Raw genomic sequence first — 19,759 nt, 5'->3', positions numbered from 1 at the left:
AAACAATTTTTGGTTAACAGTTATGAATTTGTAGTGAATAGGCCTTTTCATTTCTTTAAAAAAAAATTCAAATCCATTTTTTTTTAAAGATTTTCCCTTGCTGAAAAATAATGCATTTAAAAAAAATTCTTCCAACTCCATCAAACGATACATCAAAAGAAAGGCCTCCTTACACTCTTTGAAAAGGTGAAAATCAAAAGCTTGTTTGACCTCTGATTCCTGATATTTTTCGTTCCAAACATAGTTTTATTTCGAATTTTGAATTTTTTTCAACAAGAAAAAAAAAACCCAAATTTACTTAAATATATTTTATTAATCTCATTACAATATCGATCGCATTTGCCTGGTACTTCTTTTTCACTTTTTCATATCGTTTAAAAAAATGGTGGTCCAAAATTTTCATTCTTCGCTGTAAAATTTTTTATTTTAAATTCTTCAAAATCCATGGTAAAAATGCTGATACTCTTGTATAGACACCTGGATATTGACCCTTGCCACATCCAATGCCCCATGATACAATACCAACTTGAGTCCAAGTACCACCCTCATTGATCATCAAAGGACCACCAGAGTCACCCTAATAAAAAAAATTAAAATTAGAAATAGTACTAGATTTTTCCCTCAACAAAAAACTTACACTACATGAATCTCTAGCAGCTTGACCAGCACAAAGCATAGATTCAATTATACCTCCTGGAGCTGCTCTACCATATTTACGGGCACAATCAATATTCGACCAAATCGGAATACTGACTTTTTGCAATACCGATGGCTGAGGTCCATCTGGGAGAGAGGAAAAATATATATTTTACTTGATTTCAATAAAATCAATAATTGTTTTTCAAATTTCTACAAACTTTCTCTTAAACTTCCCCAACCAGCAACTGTTGCCACCTGTCCTGTAAATGACTTTCGGAACGATCCATATGGCAGACATATTGGACGAATTTCTCTTGTAAATGATACCGGCTTATCCAAAGTCAATATAGCTACATCGTTATGCTGAAATGTGCAATAAGGTTTAAAACGGTCTTGAGAATACAAAAACTGACATTTAGACTTACCAAAGTACTAAATTCAAAGCCCTTATGTCTTACAAGTCTTTTGATTCTCCTTTCGACATGTTGAACTTCAAAACTCGTTCGAATATTGTGATCGCCCAAATGAGCTGTTAAGCCAGCGACATCCCAAGAGGTCATTCTAAAAGAGAAAAAAATATCATGTTCAATTCAATTCAAAACAATACAATACAATACAATACAATACAATTCAATTCAATTCAATTCAATTCAATTCAATTCAATTCAATTCAATTCAATTCAATTCAATTCAATTCAATTCAATTCAATTCAATTCAATTCAATTCAATTCAATTCAATTCAATTCAATTCAATTCAATTCAATTCAATTCAATTCAATTCAATTCAATTCAATTCAATTCAATTCAATTCAATTCAATTCAATTCAATTCAATTCAATTCAATTCAATTCAATTCAATTCAATTCAATTCAATTCAATTCAATTCAATTCAATTCAATTCAATTCAATTCAATTCAATTCAATTCAATTCAATTCAATTCAATTCAATTCAATTCAATTCAATTCAATTCAATTCAATTCAATTCAATTCAATTCAATTCAATTCAATTCAATTCAATTCAATTCAATTCAATTCAATTCAATTCAATTCAATTCAATTCAATTCAATTCAATTCAATTCAATTCAATTCAATTCAATTCAATTCAATTCAATTCAATTCAATTCAATTCAATTCAATTCAATTCAATTCAATTCAATTCAATTCAATTCAATTCAATTCAATTCAATTCAATTCAATTCAATTCAATTCAATTCAATTCAATTCAATTCAATTCAATTCAATTCAATTCAATTCAATTCAATTCAATTCAATTCAATTCAATTCAAATCAATTCAATTCAATTCAATTCAATTCAATTCAATTCAATTCAATTCAATATTCTTCCGACCAAAGCCTTCAAGACATACAACTCACCTTGCAACACAATGTGCAGCTGTCAAAACGTGTACATTGTCAATTATTGAACCTCCACAAAACTGCTTACCCTTGTTGAAGAGCACAACTACCCAAGGCCATTCATTCGGACTGGAGTTCTGACCTCCCACAATACGTTCCTGATCCGCTGAGACCCCATTTTTAGCTCCACATTTAGCACTTGATGATGTCTCGGGCCCACCGGTTGTACTTGGAGGTCTTGAAGTCGTGGTTGAAGGATAAGATGGGTACGATGGTTTTTGTGTGGGTCTCTGAGTTGGTCGGTATGACGGATAAGTTGGGGGACGAGATGATGTAGCCGTTCCTGGAGGCTTCGAGGGCAAACCGGGATGAGGTGGATGAGTTGGATAATGATGGTTGGGTGGATGTGTGGGCACTGGTGGTGGCCATTGACTTATCGACGGTCCATGAGTTGGCAATGGTGGAGGCCATTGGGCTGGTACAGCCGATGGAAATGCTGGTCGAGGTGGCCAATTGAATTGGTACGGTTGGATTTCTTCGCCATCATAATTGATATTGTTATCTTCGTCCTTTTTGTCAGAAATTTCCACCTCACTACTATCCTGTTCGCGGTTGGGATTTATTCCCTGATTCGGTGAAGTACAACAGATACCTGTTACCTGGCGACCATAGTTGTCAAAGAAACTACAAATAGCTTCGCCTTGTAAAAACCAAGGATTGGTAAGCTCCGGTGATTGTCGGAGTAGGAAATTGATGGTTCTGGTGTTTCGACTACAGCTGTCAAATTTGACACATAGTCCAAATTCTCCTGTGGTACTTATACACGTGCTTCCTTGACGAAATGGTTGGTATTCGTAGAGCATGCGAAAGTTTGGAAATTGACGACCTTGCCGGAAACTCGCATCAGGAGAGGCAAGAGCTGGAAGAAATTAAAGATTTTGAGATATATGTAGTTTGTGATTTTTGGACCTTAAAAGTCATTCTTATTTTATATATTGCAAAAATCTGACGCAGAATTAACTTTCAAGCCCCACAACCATGATTAAGGCACCAGAAATGTCCGATTGTGAAACGTGCCTCGAATTGAATCTAACAAAAAAAAAAAAAACACCCATTGATCGATTATATTTAAATTTTTTTGTTTTCGTCTCCCAGAATTTGAACGTGCGTGTGTTGAAGAGTTGAAATTTCTTAAGAAAACAAAAACAAATCATGGAATCAATAAAAGACCAATAAAACCGATCAAATTCCATATCGTTGTAGTCGACTGTAATGTTATTGGGTATAGGGAAAAAATAAATCATTTTGTTATCACGTAGTTTGTTATTGTTGTTTTGGTTAATTCTTAGTAATCCTTGCCCTAAATTTGTAAAACATTTAAGTTTAAGTTAACGGTGTTGAATTATTACCAACAATCTTGAGAGAGAGACCTTGAAAATTTTACAAAATTGGAATAAAGTGTCAGACTTTTTTTTACAAAAGAAAGGATTTTTTTTGTCTGCTTTCACAATAACTGTCTGGAACTGTCTACTATATTGTTAAGTATTTAACATTTAAGACTTTGGCAAACTGTAAACAGTCGTCAATAAAAATATTTACGAGACCTACTCGTCTCTTTTTGCATTTGCATAATTAAGTTGACGTGTTTTGAATGTATTTATTGTTTTAAATTGAAGAAGTTGAAAAATTAAAGCAAAATAAAAATGGTATGGTTGATCAAAAGTGATTCAAAATTTCAATTGCGTAGCTGGTGAAGGAGTTGAGTGAACCAAATACACACTTGATAGGCATGAAATACAAAATTGTTACTTCTGTCTTAAAGTTATCATTTCCAAAAAGGAGGAAGGATTAAAAAAAGTCTTAAAACAAATTTGGGATCATAGAAAAACTCTTGGAAAAGTTATTGACTATTTTACATAAAAGTAGTTCTATTTTCATTTTGTCAGGTAAAATTAAACAGATACCCATGTGCAAAACATGATACACTGATGAAATTTGAGAAGAAGGCTTTAGATGAAACAGGATAGAAGGATCCCCACAAAGTTCTTAAAAATAATTTTGGTGAAAGAGTGTTATGAAGGCTTGAGCTATGATATACATTTTATTTATTTTTTAAACTTATTGAAAACATTTTATTTGTTATAAGAACTGAGAACCTAAAGAGTCTACAAAAATTATCTTCAGTGAAAGGGTGTTCTTTACTTGCTTTATGAGCAGGTATAAGTTTCGCGTGAAAAAAAATTCATTGTGTTTTTTGTTTGCCACTCTACGCACCTCTATGAAACAAATTCACATTTATACCAGATTTTTTACAAACATTTTACTGTCAAAAGAAGTTTTATTATTTATATGTACCTATTTAAAATTGTATGCATTTTATTTGGCAATAAAATAAGCTAGGTAAAAGTGATGGAGGATCAAATCAAATAAGTGCTTAAACGTTAAACAAGGGATAAAAAAAGTTCACATAGTGAAAGTGGGTAAATCAGTTATCAGATTGATGCTATACAGCTACAAAATCGGTTTAATTTAAATAAGAATGTGCGGTAAAATTTTTTTTGAACTTTTAAATGGAATTTTATGAACCATTTTGTTTAGAACTATTGTAGTCGAAGACACAATATGGCCTCTTAATAGAAATAAATACATATATCAAAAAAAAAAAAAAAAATCACTCATACGCCATAGTGACCTTTTTTCTCTAAATCTATTCCTGTACGTTTATATGTATATAGTAAACAAAATTATAACCAGCATAAGGGTGGTGGAAAAATTAAGTAAAATAGCACCTATGTATATGAAAGGGGAAAATAAATTGCTCACAGACAAATTCGGGGAAAAACGGTATAAGATTCGTGAAAAAGTGGGGTGCTTGTCAAAAATCTTATTTTTTGTCAAAAGTAGAACTACTATTAAAAGAAAAAAAAACTATACAAAAATTATTAAAAGATCTATAACTGATACTGAAATCATTTTTTTTTTTTTATAACCTCAAAAATAGTGAAAAAAATGCGAAAACACAATTTTTTGGTTTTTTATTTTTATCTTTTGCAAAAATATATGTATTTTGATTTTCACAAAACTAAATTTTATGTTTCTTACCTATTTTTACTGTTTTTTTTTTTTTTTTTTCATCAAAATATTGTTTTGTGGTTTTTTGACTAATTTAATTTGATAAAAATAGTCTATTTTTCAATCAAAAAAGTTACCTATAATTTTTTTTAAATTTTTTAAAAGTTTGAAATACCTATCGTTTTTTAGATTAAATTCTGTTTTTTTTTTCAAGACTTTGTCGAACTACGGCATACGTTCGTTAACGTATGGTTGCTATGTGTCACTATCTTTTTCTACTGATTAAATAGAGAGAGCAATAGTCAAAACGATAACGTATGATAGTAATCGTGTGCCGTAATTCGACCCCTGTTTTTTTTAAGACTTTGTAGAAAAAATACACTTTATTTTAGAAAATATTGGGAAAAAATTGAACAAAGGAAAAAAACGAATTTTTAAGATCGATTTTTCCGCAAATGACAGTAGTATTGGCCAGCCAGATTTTGCCATTAAAACCAAAAATATTTTGCTGAAAAAAACATTAAAAATAGGTATGATCCGTTTGTTGAATCGAAACTTAAGAATTTAAGTTCTGCATATGTACATATACATAAATCCTTATGTGACAGTTTACGCAGATAAAAAAGGAGGGAATAAGAGTTTATGTTCAACATAAATTATTAAAGTTTCTATTCAGAAAATGGCCCTAAAAAACATAAGAATGTTACATTAATCAAGTTTTGTGAAAAACTTTTGTAAATGATAAAAAACGTTGAGGACATGAGTAAGGACGTCTTCTACATTTAAAATGCCATTAAATGTTCATTCTGTGTTTCAACAATTTTAGGAAAATAATTTTAAGAACTTGTTAGTTCTTCTTCTCAAAATGCTGTAAAAAGTTCAATGTTAATTCACTACATATCCATTCATATTGATCTTTAGTTATAAAAACCTCAAAGGTGGAAATAAATCACAACAAAACTTCATCAATAACTGATTTCGAGCAAAAAACCTTGCATGTAAAAGAAACATTATTCTCAAGTTTAATAGCTTCTAGTTTTTTTTTGAATAATGAAACTTATAATTTTTCATCTGACTTTAAAGAAGTTCGATTGTAATTGCAACTGGCATGCAAGTTTAAATGAATAACACCAGGGGCGTACACACCATTGGGGCAAGTGGGGTGGTGCCCCGGGGCCCCCAAAACGCCAGGGCCCCGTAAGGAGACAATGCAGAGAAGCCAACTGGTTATAAAAGTATCGAAGCAAGAAGAGAAACAATATTATCTTGGGGTCCCAAAAATTATTACTTGCATATTCTTAGCGACCAACAAATGATAGGTACATCAAGGGCCCCAAAAAAAAAATAAGTGGGCGTATACATACTTTTTTATTTGATCTTATTTTCTATATCAAAGGGGCCCCATAATTTAGTCTTGTCCCGGGGCCCCCACAACTCAACGTACGCCTCTGAATAACACCTTTTACTGTAACACCCATTTTTACTTGCGATATAGGTACTTCTATAGGGCAAGTTTAGGATTCGTAAAAAAAATCGAACTCGAGATAACAATTTTACATGACATTACGATGATGGAGAATGCCAAAAAAGTTGGTCCGGCAATTCTGTCTGCCTGTCTGTCTGTCTGTCTGTCTGTCTGTCTGTCTGTCTGTCTGTCTGTCTGTCTGTCTGTCTGTCTGTCTGTCTGTCTGTCTGTCTGTCTGTCTGTCTGTCTGTCTGTCTGTCTGTCTGTGTGTCTGTCTCTATCTGGATCTGCAGCCTAAACGAGTGAAGTGATTTTCTTCAAACTTGGTAGTTAACAGTTTTTGGTGATTCCCTAGAGGGGAAATTGAAATTTATTTTTTATGACCAAAACTAACGGTACCTGCCATATAACGGAAATAGAAAAGTTAATTTTTTTCAAAAACGGCTCTAACGATTTTGATTAAAATTTTTGTGTGTAGTACTACACATAACAGCCAACTTTTTAAATACAAAAAATATTTTTTGTACCGTTATTAACGGTACCTGTCATATAACGGTTTTTTTCGTTTCTGAATATCTCGTACAACATTAACCCGATTCAAATGAAAATTTTTATACAAAAGTGTGTAGGTAAAAATAATATTAAAATTTTTGAAAATTTTCAAAAAACGCATTTTTGGTTTTTTAAAAAATATTTAAAATTTTTTTTTTTGAAAAATCAATTTTTTGAAAACGGATCAATGAAAAATTTTGAAATTTATTTTTTATGTGAAAATTAATTATTTCTTCAAAATGGCATACCAACTTTTTTTTGAAAAATGTTAAAAAAATTTTATATATAAAAAATATTTTTTTTAAAAAACGGCTCCTACAATTTTCAAAAATTTTTTTCTTAAAATACCTTTTTATACAAGAAATAAAATGGCATATTTGTTTTTTTTTTTAAGATAATTTAAAATGGAGTTTAATTAATTATAAAAACAGATTACATTTTTTTATACTACTTATGAAATTTCTTCAAAATATCAAATTTTAAATTTCTTGAATAAAAAGCTTTAACATTATAGTTACTTTAAGCATAAGAGCAAGTACGTGCGACCCCAGTCGTGCAATTTATTTAAGTAAGAATCCTGTTTGACAGGATCGAATCTTATTGATTAATATGTTAATGGATTTCTTGTCTGGAAATTGTTTTGTACTTTTTCACGTTGTCAAAGTTAATTGGATTCACAAATTGAAGATATTCATTGAGTTGATGATTTATTTCAGAGCACCACCTATTAATCGATCATGTGAGAAGCAATTTACAGAAAGGAGGATAGTAATTATCACTTTTTCTTGTTTTCCTAGATCTTTGTTAGCGAAAAAAAAGGCCCAAAACAAATTAGCAACTCATTCAAATTGTTCATCTAATTTACTAACAAAAAGAAACCGTTATACCCAATCTTGGGTACACGCATGTTTGCCATTAGCCAATTTCAATAGCTGTCAATAAGTTTTTTTATTTACATTTCTAAATATTTTTTGGGCTAATTTTTTTTTTCGATACGGTCTTAAAGTGTCAATTCTTTGCATAGACCATGTGTCATCGATGTTTATCAATCAGCTTATTTTGAGCTTATAGTTTCTAAGAACCTATTGTTATGCGTTCTTTGTGTGTGTTCTTTCTTTTTGATCATAAAGAAATTATTATTATCCTATTGACACGCGATGGATACGTTGAATATTGTCAACGCAAAAAAAAAAGAAACTTTCCACCAATTTCAATCAACCCGGAAATATTTTTTTTTTATTAAATTTATTAATTTTATTTTATGATTTATTATGGTTAACACTATCTGATGATGATATCTTTTTATCTGACTCTAAAACGTAACATAAATATTTATGACAAACAAATAAGCTGCCCCCAATGGGAGAGAGTATGAGTACAAAAAAAAAAAAAAAAAAAAAAACAAAACAAATAAACAAACAATAAAAATGAAATACCATCAGCATGTTCGTGAAAGTACTGTGAAAATTATATTTTGGGGTAGTTAAGTATGTTTTTTTTGCAGACAGTTTATTGACCGTGTGCGCCAGTTGCCCAGATGAAAGAATAAAAGAAGAATTTGAAAAGAATTTGGTTACTTATTGTGTATTTATCTGTAACAGAAAAATGGTTTACTTATGAATCAGGTCAAAATTATTGTCAGAAATTATTGAATTCTCATGTTTTTTTTTTTTTTTGTTGGATGTGGGTTGGGCAGTGGGTATTGTTTACTTTTGTTATGAGTACATTGTTAAGCTAATGGATTACTTTCGAATGGAGTGGTTCGTAATAAAACTTTGAGATTTGAGGTTAAAAAAAAGAAAAATATTCCAAAATCCAAATAAAAAAGATTAATACTATAGCTTGGCAAATATATCAAAAAATGGTAAATGAGCTGAATTTAAAACCTTTTGATTCTTCCTTTTTTAGTCTTATGAATGGTTAGCTAAGGCTGCTATTGGCGATAGCTGCTCTCAATCACTCTAATCTTCCACCGAGCAGAGAACAGCGATTGCTCTTCAATGTCACTGCTTACTGCTCAGTTCCCAGCATTACAAAAATCCATCACAATCGAATTTCTGTTGTCTTATTTTGTTCTTATACAATGATGAACAGGGCACGCTCAAATAAAAAAGAAGAGCAGCAAAAATGTTCTATACTTGCTCTTAACATTTCACTACTTTTATAAGTATAGCTGCTCTCTGTTGCTTGTAATTTCACTGCTCTTTTTCAGAAAATATTCTTGGCTCTTTACTATTTCACTTTTTTTTCGTGCATTCTGTTCTTCATATCTAATAATTTGATTAACGATGAAAAAAGTAATGGCTACTATGATTATGACGAAACACAGCAGACCAATTTGAAGTACAATTGTTTTAGTGCAGGCATTCAAGGAGTAATTTTTTATTAAAAATGTCGAAAATGGTCACTTTCATTTTATTTATTTTGTATTCCATATTTTCAATCATATTTCGAATTAGAAAAAAATTTAAAGAATAACTTGCGGCATTAACTGCTATATAAAGAGTGATTAAATAGCAGCTATTAGATAATAGCTGCTCTTTTTATATGCTGCTCACTTTAAAAATTCATGGTTCCTAGGCTAAATGTAATATTTTTTTTAGATTTTAATGGGTTACCATTTGTTGAATAGCTTTTTACAATAATCCCACATTTTTGCTTCACCTAAAAAAAACCTCCTGCCTTTGAAATATTATTTGAGCTTAATTTTTTAATTTCTCATTTTCTACATTTTCATGTACTGATTTTTTTAACTTGAGACAAAATTTTCCCTGGACTTAATACCAATGAAAAGTCTGACAAACTATTTTATGAAAGAAATGACCCACTCACGACCAAAATTGTCTAAAGAATTAAGTTTCAAGGTTGCACAGGAAAAGTGCTAACTTGTGTCTCTAGCAACACTAAACAATACCGTGTTACGACAATTTAAACTTCTAAAAAGTTTTTGAAAAAGAGCACACACCTCCAAAATTTGCATCCTCTCTTTTGTTTCTCTTTCAAAAGTTTTCTACTTTCCTTAAACTTTGCCACCACCCTCAAAATTGACTTTTAAGTAACTTTTTTTTTCAAAGTTGTGTATTCCTTTTCTGTCATAAAACAAAAATCGGCTTTTCTCACTTCAATGAGTCCGTCCAGATTTGTTATATTTGCTTTATATCAATATTGACATAGTTATGGTAGCAATACCCTGTTTTGAACATATATAATAAATTTATTTTTTATGTTCAAAAAAACAACTTGCTAAGAAGTCAATAACACCTACTTGTTACCTACCATACAAAAATAAATTATGCTCATAGAAGAAAATGTGTCTCGTTGTATCTTTTTTTCCTCATTAAAATCAAAATAAAGTGTACAAATGAACAGTAATAAAATTGTAACTGGCTTATCCCCCAATCCATATGTTTATTTATTTTTTTTTTTTTATTTATTGAATTTTTTCACAACTTTTTCAAACACATCATAATATTTAAGCGTGAATGATCCACTTTCAATGTGTGCTTCCAAACGTGGTCAAGTTTAACTTGGTCTTATGGATGCCGCACTGGTAATGTAACTACACCTTGGAGATCAGGAAGAATTCATATAATAAGCCTAATGCCAATTATGTATAAAAATATAAAAAAACAAATAAACAGCTAGGGGTGCTCTGTCATTTTTCAATGCTAAACCAAACCATTGAAAGTTGTAAAAATAATCAATTTATTTTTCTGGTTAGTAGTTTGCTGACCAAAAGAAAAAAAAAATGAATATTACTTGATATATCATTACTAATGATTTAATTATTATATTGTGTCGATTCAACATTCCCAAAGTCCTTTTTTGGATAAAATTTATCAAATTTATATTAATTTATCATTTGAAATGTTAGAGATTTTGGTTTAGTTCAAAAGAAAAATTATATAGTGTATTTTTACAGACCTTTCTTTTTAATTTATTATTAATGAGATTAAAATGCATTTTACAAACCTTCGTCATAATGTTGTTTAGACTCACTTTTCAAACTAATTTAACACTGTACGTACTAAAACTAAAGCTTGGAGAAGATATTAAAAATAACAAACATTCTATTACCCGTGGTATGTGAATTATATTATTTGTCGAGTGGTACGATTAACTGTGTTGTATTTGTTAATTCAATTATAAACTTTTATAATACTTTTTACACACTGAATAAACAGTTTATGTCAAAAATGAAAGAATTATTTAAAAAAAGAAGTTCGCTGTTCAGCTCTTTTGTTTATGCCTTCAAAATCGTTTGAGCTGTTTTGTTTATGTTAACGAACATAATATATGCCTAATTAATAAAGAAGTCTAATGGATGATATATAGTAAGACTCATGTTTTTGAATTCCCATCATTGTAACGTTGTTGTGGAGGACCTACAGGATTTCATGTCGCAAGGTTTTAAATTAAGAATAAAATTGAAGAACATTTCAACGCTTTGAATTTTTTTTTGTGTTGGTTGATTGACCAGTGTTTAAAAAAGAGTTAAATGAAATAAACGTTTAAAATAAAAAAAAAGTTGTATCTTACTTTTTTTGTTTAAAAAAAAATTGTTAAAAAATGCAAGAGGCAATGTCAAATAACTAACCAAGATTTAGGTAATAAATCAATCATTTCTTCAAAAAGTCAATTTTTACACTTCCTGTTTGTGGCTTGTGACACCGTCTTGTTGATACCACAAATCAATAATGTCCAGTCAATGGAATTGACCATAGAAGTAATGTCGTTATTTTTATGAATAAAAGTAAATATTTATTGCAAATAAAAATATTTTGCATAAAAAAAAAGTTATTGCAACTGAAAAATATTTGCATTGAAAATAAAATTTTTATTGCAAATAAAAATATTTTGAAAACAAATAAATGTATTACAAATAAAAAAATGTTGTGCATTGAAAAAACTATTTTAATGCAAAATTGTGTGCTGTAAATATTTTTTTATAGCCAAAATTGTAAGAAATTCAAAGAATATATTAAAAAAAAAAAAAATAATGAATGCATACATATTAAATTGAATTTTTTTTTTTTGTAACAAAAATTTTTTTTTAAAGCAAAATATTTTTAATTGCAATACAAATTTAATTTTTAATTGCAATAAATAAACGAATGCATCAAAAAAAATGATTTTTTTACAACTCTGTTTTTAACAAACCCTACAAAACGTACTAGGTATTATTTTTAAAATTCTCGTTCTTCTTCTATTGATAACCTCAACACAGTCTAAAATTGCTTTAAGTGAATCTTCTGACATTTACCAGTCTCTCATTGGTTTGATTTTTTTTTTTTTTTTCAGTGAAAGTTAAATGTTGTCAATTCCCAACTAGAAAATCTATTGCTAAGCATTTTCATTTATTAACTGCCTTGTCAAAATTTAAAATGAAGAAGTCATGCTTGGAAACACAGAAAGCCATATTTCTAAATTTTGTTTTTGCATTTTTTGTGTTTGCTTAAAAAAATTCATTTATCAATCGAAGAAACTATTTTCAGTGATTTATTTTCAGTGATAAAGCCTTAAAAGTCTCTAGATAGTCCCAAAACCCATGCTCTCCGAACCTACCACAGCTGTGCACAGTAGGAAAACGAAAATTTTAAACGCATTTTTCTCGAAATGCGTTTTTTCCGCGCCGCGCCGTGCACCGCAACTCAAAAACGAATGAAGCTATCGACTTGAAATAAAGTGCAAATTACTCGTCATTGGCCATTGCATTGACCTAAAAGCTAAATATAATTTGTACAATAAATTTTTGTTTTAACAATTTTTTTTTTAGTTTTAATTTTTTTTTTTTCATTATTTTTTACTTAATTTAAGTTAATGCAATGCGTTTAAATATATTTTAATAAAAAAAAAATTCTGGCAGAAGCTTGGTAGTCATTTTTTTTTTTTTTCTATCACTTTTGACAGATATTTACATGTGGTCAATAGAAAATTGGTGGAAATTTGTAGCGAAAAATCGGCCAATATTGAAAGATTTTCAAATCATGTATTTGATAACTTTTTTCTGTGATGTATCCTGTTGAAATAAAGTCCCTAAAATTTGAATTATGCCCCGAAAGGATAAAAAGAAATTTTAATTGAACAGTCCATATTGAAATTTTTTTAACTAAACCTCAAAGATTTATTTATTTTTTTTTTTTGTACCTAGGTAATTTAAGTCTCATCAATTTAACCGTCACTTTATTTCTCTTATCCTTTTCAAAAGGACTCTACTTTAACTCAAATTTTATATCCTAAAAATATTTTTCTTTATTCCACTCACCTTCTACAACAACTGTGTCATCATCGTCCTCCATCGATCGAGTAGTAGTGTTTTTCAAACAATATCCCAAATCCAGGATAAAAGTCAGAATTATCACAAAACTTAACCATTTTTTGAAATTATCCATTTCGTATGTTCAGTTGTATCTTTTGTTCATAAATAAAATTTTATCGAAGTTTTTTTTTTATCTATTATATGTAAATGCGCGTATCTTTAAAATTCAAGTTTCAATAATTATCATTCACGCAAGTATTTTTTATTATTATTATTATTATTAGCAGCAGTTCATTGATCCAACAATAAAAAAAAAAATCTAAGTGCGGGTACTAGAACAAAGTAAAGTACATTTTTTATTTAGTAAAGTTTTATTGCTCCCGAATTTATCGAAACTAAACAAACAAAAAAAAATCAATTTATTTAAATTAAATCATTAAATTCTTTACCGATATCGATGAACCATACAAAAAAAAAAAAAACAAAAAACGAAACAGAAGTAATCGAACAATTTGTCTCCCAACACGGATAATAATTTTATTTCGAATGATTTTGCCGCAATATCTCAAGAACGACTATATCAACTGCCAACAAAAAGAAGAAGGCGAAGAAAAAAAAAAAACACTTTCAATTCGAATTTTAAAATTTTTGTTGAGCTTCTGATATGGACGAGAGTCAAAGTATAGAAAAGGTAGTACCTGACTTGGTGCGGTTATAGAACGTTTAATTTGTTTGTCGTTCGTTGTTGTTGTTGTTGTTGTTTATGTTGATGCGGTGTCTCTTGTCAATATGAATGTTCTTGAGTCAACAATCTCTGCTGTACAAGGTGAAGGTCGTTCTAGACGAGGTGGACATAATTACAATATAAGTGTACTTGCAACTTCCAATCTATATACTCAAATAGATACGACAAGAGTACTCGGATATGTTTTTTTTCGATACAAGATACGAGTCGAGAGTATAAACGATCCGTCAGCGTTCGTGGATGGAACTATAATGAACTTGAATCTGTTCACAGACATACAACAGAGCTTCTTGTGGTTGCTCTTAGATTCTCCTGTTTTGCACTGGATGTCGTCGTCGTCGTTGTCATCATCACCATTGTCGTCGTCGTTTTTGTTGTTGTTTTAAGTTGTCGATAAAACAAGAGAAAAATTCAATTCAATTTGAAAAAGGCTGCTTGCAATGGTAGGTAACCCATTACTTAGGTATTCCCTGGAGGCCTGATTGGTTTCTTGTGGGTTGCGTGTGGCTTTTAGTTTCGCAGTGCGTGAGTATCGCAAATTTTTAAATGCGACAGATATATTTTGTAACGTAAAGCGTGCGCAGATAGTTTTTTTTTTTTTTCAACTCAACTGGATGTGTCACCTTGGCCAATGGCAAGGGTTTTTTTCAATTTAACTATTTAACAGGGTGATTCAATTGAAAGTACTATTAACAATATTTGGGTGATTTAGAGATATTCAAAGGGTTTTGTTAGGAGATTAGTGGCCTAAAAGCTTAATGTTCCTTATAATCGCACTATACGAATATAATTACATAAATTTAACTATCGTTTCGAAGTTATAGGATGTTCCATACAAAAATTGCAGTGGAAGAATTGATTTATCTTCTAATCACTTAAAGTCAATTATTTGAGTAACGTGTCAAAGATTTTAAAAACATCAACGTTATGAACAATTTTCACCTATTCTCCATTTTTTTGTTTTTGTTTTGTTTTTTTTTTTTTATTTTTTGAAAATATTTCTGGATCACCCTATATATGAAATAGACTAAGGTAAATTCAAGTTCATAAATTAAGAAAAAAATCTGTATGTGAGGTTGCAGTAGAGTTACGATGCATGCTTATACTCTCCGAAACCATGCTAAGGAAACGGAAAGATTTATTGAATGCAAGTAGAGATATGCTTCTTCAATATTGCTTTTTTTTTTGGAATTTAGGGTTAATTGTATTTTTCTTGACTTACTCATTGACGGCAGTTTTCGTTTTAATAAAAAATTTATACAGACATTTAAGTGTTGACAAATTGAGTTGAGGATACAAATAGTTTTAGGACAATTTTTAAATGAATTTTTTACTCACTAAAATTTTTATTGGTGTTGCCAACTCTATTTAATTTTTTTTTTAGAGGAGATTAGTAGGAATGGCTACATTTTCTCTTAGCTGAGTTTATTTTTTTTTAATATTTTATAGATCGAGCCAGGAGATTAAAATAAATATAAAATAACAACTGAGTAGCATGATTTTGACCTAAACTACCTGAATTTAAAAAAAAAACTTTTTGTATACAAATTTGGTAAATGTAAATGTAAAAAGAAAAAAAATAATTCAATATATAAATTTTATAAAAACAAATTAAGAACGATATTCGTGTGCTACTTGGTTTGTAATTGTAAACTAACAATTTAAAAAAAAATTCAAAAAAATCACGAGGCCGTTTACGAAAAATTGGTTTTTCAAAACAAAAATAATTTTGGATATCCAATTTACCTACTATTAGGTATACATCAAACTACTGGCTTGGAAAAAAGTTAAAAATTAAAAAAAAAAAAAAATACACTCACAATGTCAAAAGTTTGAAACCAAATGTGAGAAACTTGTTACAAAGCTAAGTTTTTAAAAAATGAAGAGTACAGTAAATTTTTTTCGTGTTTAATAGAAGCTAAATCAAAAGAATAGTTTATTAAATGGTATATCAGAAGATGAAAAATGAGATATTTTGACGAGAGACGCAAAATTCAATTGGTTATAGTTTTTTAATTGATTTTCTAAATATTTTTTTGTATATAAAAAAATTTCGAAGCTTTTCACAAAAAAAAAATCGTTAAAAGTAAATTCTTGAAAAAAAGAGAATTAAAAAAAAAAAATCAATATTTTTTTAATTCCAAAAAATGTATATTTCGATGATTTCGGTTCGATTTTTCATACGCCTCTGTGCAACAAATTTCGTTAAAATTGTCTTTGTCATTTGTGTGATGGCTGAATAATTGCAATCGATTTTTTTTTTTTTAAGCCTAAAGTTTCTTGCAATCGAAATATATATTTTTCCCATCCGAAAGCAGGTGTCGCAACTAGATTTGGTTTACAGATATGAGCTCACAATGAAGAACCCTATCAATTAATGTAAAATATTACAAATCTATTTTTTTAAGGTTTTTGAGAAAAAATCAAGGCTAAACCCTTGCCTAAAAATAATGTATTTTCAAAAAAGTTCTGCAATCGAAATATTTTTTTCTTCCATTCCGAGGCAGATATTTTCGAATCAAGAAACGGTTTTTTCGGGATTTGTTGAAAATGGTTGAAAGTACACCGAAAAAAAAAAAACCAATATCAATTTAACATTTTTTAAATATCAAATTAACATTTTTTAAATATCAGCCAAAAATGCTCTATAAAATGTGTTTTATGATATTTAAAATGTTAAAATAATATTTTTATTATCATTTGTCACATTTTTGAATTTTTTTTTTGATATTTTATTATCATTTTTTCATATCAATTTCTCATTCCAAATTGTTGAAAAATATTAAAGAAAAAATTCTTAATGTGTACTAATTTAAAGGCGCTTTGTGTTTTTTCGAAGTAAAATGTATGATTTACTGAGAAAATTTGATCGGCACTAAGATTTTACTTCTCATAGTTTGGGAGAAAATATATCACCTATAATAGAGAAAATAATATCACCATTATTTTTTAAAGAATATTCCCTTTCAGTAATGTTTTGAAAAAAGAAAGAAAATTCTTAAAATAATAAAAATAATAAAAAAGAAAAGGAAAGAAATAGGTTTCATTATAATAAACTAAAACGTAAAATCTAGTCAACATCGATATTTTAATTGTCAAAGTGAAATTTTTACTATCCACTTAAACTTAAAAAAAATGTCAAAATGATTTTTTAATTGTCAAAGTGAAATTTTCACTATCCCACCTGAAATTAAAAAATGTCAAAATGATATGATAAAATACCAAAATTGATATTTTAATTGTTGGACGACTTTTGTCACTGAAAAATGTTAATTTGATAGCTGTTATTATCAATTTTTTTTTTCGGTGTATGTATATTGCATAATTCTTTTATTTAAAAAGGAGGATATTAGTTGCCATAATAACATTATTTAAACATGTCGTCTCAAGCAGTTTTGAATATTTTTACTTGAAATTTAAAAAAAAAAAATCTTTTAAATATTACTGCGCACAGAAATATGATCCTTAAAATATGGAAATTTGGATGAAAAAACAAGTCGATTTTTTACTCAAAAACAGCAATCTTTTACATATACATTTTGTTGATACCTATATTTTCTTAACAATGTTTTAAAGATTTGTACCAAATTTAAAGTGACATTAAGTAGATATAAAAATAATTTTTTTTTTTAATTCGAGCAGTTTTGTACCTTAAAACTGCAAACATATACAAAGTTCCTTTGGTTCTCTATTTTTCCATCGTTAAAGAGTGGAAGAGCGCACATGCAAACGATATACAATAAAAAAGAAGCAGATGAGGGAAATCCTAAGGTGGTCCCCTATGACCCGTTTTCATCAACATTTATACCTCCCTTTTCTATTTACCATATTCTATAATTTTATTTACAATATTGACAGTTGCAATTTATTTTTGTGGGTTTTTTCCTTAGTTGTTTTTCGAACAAGAGCACAAAAAACGGTCCATCAAATAAACATGGGACCGGAAGAAAGAGATTGTCATTAGAGATTATTTAAAAGGCTTTACCACTAATAAGTAGGTTTCAATACATATTTATAAAGTATTCGGTTATAATTACCAATTTTGAGAATTCATACAATAGAACAACAACAAAATAACAAAAAGATGCAAAATAAGGTTTTTACCTCAACTCTTTTGTTTCAATTGGTATTTTTATATTATTCTTTGAAAAGTCTAAAAATTACTACAATTATAATGAAACCATTACCTTGCTAAAATTTAGAACATTTGATTTCTTTTCCATTGTTTCGAAATACTTTGTTCAAAATTAGACACAAAAGTTTTTTTTGTGTAATTATTATCGCCACAAAGCAAGCCACACACTGGCACACATCAGTCAATCATTTTGTACGAAATTTTTGTTTCATAGATAAGTACACAACTTACACTCGAACAACAATTGCGATACATTATGGTTCTATGAACTTCAGCCTACTTTTCTTTACTTTCAAACCATCACCAACATCATCATCATTATTAGTCAATTATCACATACTTCTTAAGAACAAGTAGTTTTTTTTTTTTTTTTTTTTGCTTAAAACTCCCACACATCCTTCATTTTTCAATTTTCAACACTCATATTTCTTTTGTTGTTTGTAAAAATCCCTCGACACCCTCGGGCAATAAACAAATTATATTTCCTGAAAGATTTAGATATTTTAATTGTGCGGTAAGAAAGTAAGAAAAGAATATAAGAAGGTTGCCCATTATTGTTGATGGTTGGTCAATTATTGTCAAGTTGTCATATTTTTGTATTTAATTTTGAAAGAAACCCCGCAGGGTACAAATTAACAATTCGATCAGGGAACCTGTCACCGATCAACAATCATAATGCCGCGCGCCACCACCGCACCTCATTCACCATTGTAAAGTTCTTTATATTTATTTAGGTTTTTTTGTTTTGTCACTCTATAGGTAGTAATTTGGAACCCGTTCTGATTCAATTCAATGCAATATGAAAATTAATGACAATTTTTTTGAGACTGACCATGGCTAAGTTTTGCAATTGTCTTGTTTGACAAGAAATCTGAAGAGTGTTTAATTAAATTTTCAATTGAGGAAGGTATTGGAAGGATTTAGTATTTTTGATTGATCTCTTAATCAATTTCTATGGAATTTTTTTTAATACACGGAATTGAGAAGAGCGATCATTCTTTAAGTATATTTTTTTTTTAATAAAAGACAAGAACTAAATTGTTGACAAACAAAAGTTGTGCCATAGGATTTTGCATTAAGAGAAGGAAAAAATTGCATTGTCGGGGTTTTGTTACTAAAAAGTTCCATATCGGTGCCAAAATGTTTACAAATCAAATAACAGAAGCCCTCAAACTATTTCCATCTCCTAAAAATATGCAACACATTTTACAAATTTACGTGATCTCGTTATAAATTTTCCGAGAAAAGTGGTAATGAAGGCGTTATTGACACGAGCCTAAAGAAACATTCCTAAAAGTAGGTTAAAGGTCTGCCTTACGAAAATTTGATGACAGATTTCAGTGCTTTTTTATAGCAACTATAAAAAATACATTTTGGTTTTTCAGATATTTGACTCAGCTATAACAAAAAATTAATCCACAAGTTATTTCTCATATATTTTATTAATCAGAGACATCTCAGATAGCTTTGTGCTTTGGATATGTACTGGATGTGCACATAAATTCAGTTTACTACCTCGGCTTAAGACCAACG

General features: G+C 29.2%; 1 protein-coding gene across 1 annotated transcript; it reads right to left on the bottom strand.

Moving 5' to 3' along the window:
• Positions 1-293: 293 nt before the first annotated feature.
• On the bottom strand, positions 294-13,532 carry LOC129915169 (serine protease 44). The gene is made up of 6 exons (XM_055994639.1): positions 13,353-13,532; positions 2,017-2,917; positions 1,065-1,200; positions 858-1,002; positions 638-783; positions 294-577 (listed from the first exon to the last, which is right to left on the bottom strand). The coding sequence occupies exons 1-6, from the start codon at positions 13,477-13,479 to the stop codon at positions 422-424; spliced, it is 1,611 nt and encodes a 536-aa protein (XP_055850614.1). The 5' UTR covers positions 13,480-13,532; the 3' UTR covers positions 294-421.
• Between the last annotated feature and the right edge of the window lie 6,227 nt (positions 13,533-19,759).

Source organism: Episyrphus balteatus, chromosome 3 (genome assembly GCF_945859705.1).
Source record: "Episyrphus balteatus chromosome 3, idEpiBalt1.1, whole genome shotgun sequence".
Classification (NCBI taxonomy): Eukaryota; Metazoa; Arthropoda; class Insecta; order Diptera; family Syrphidae; genus Episyrphus; species Episyrphus balteatus.
Note: the sequence above shows the minus strand (reverse complement) of the source record. Positions and strands in the feature narration are given on the sequence as shown.

Excerpts from the sequence above, each read along its gene's own strand:
- LOC129915169 (XM_055994639.1), bottom strand. The coding sequence starts at position 13,479 with ATGGATAATTTCAAAAAATGGTTAAGTTTTGTGATAATTCTGACTTTT. Across the intron at positions 1,003-1,064 it reads GCTTTGAATTTAGTACTTTG|CATAACGATGTAGCTATATT; the intron begins GTAAGTCTAAAT and ends TGCACATTTCAG. Across the intron at positions 784-857 it reads TTGGGGAAGTTTAAGAGAAA|ATGGACCTCAGCCATCGGTA; the intron begins GTTTGTAGAAAT and ends CCTCTCTCCCAG.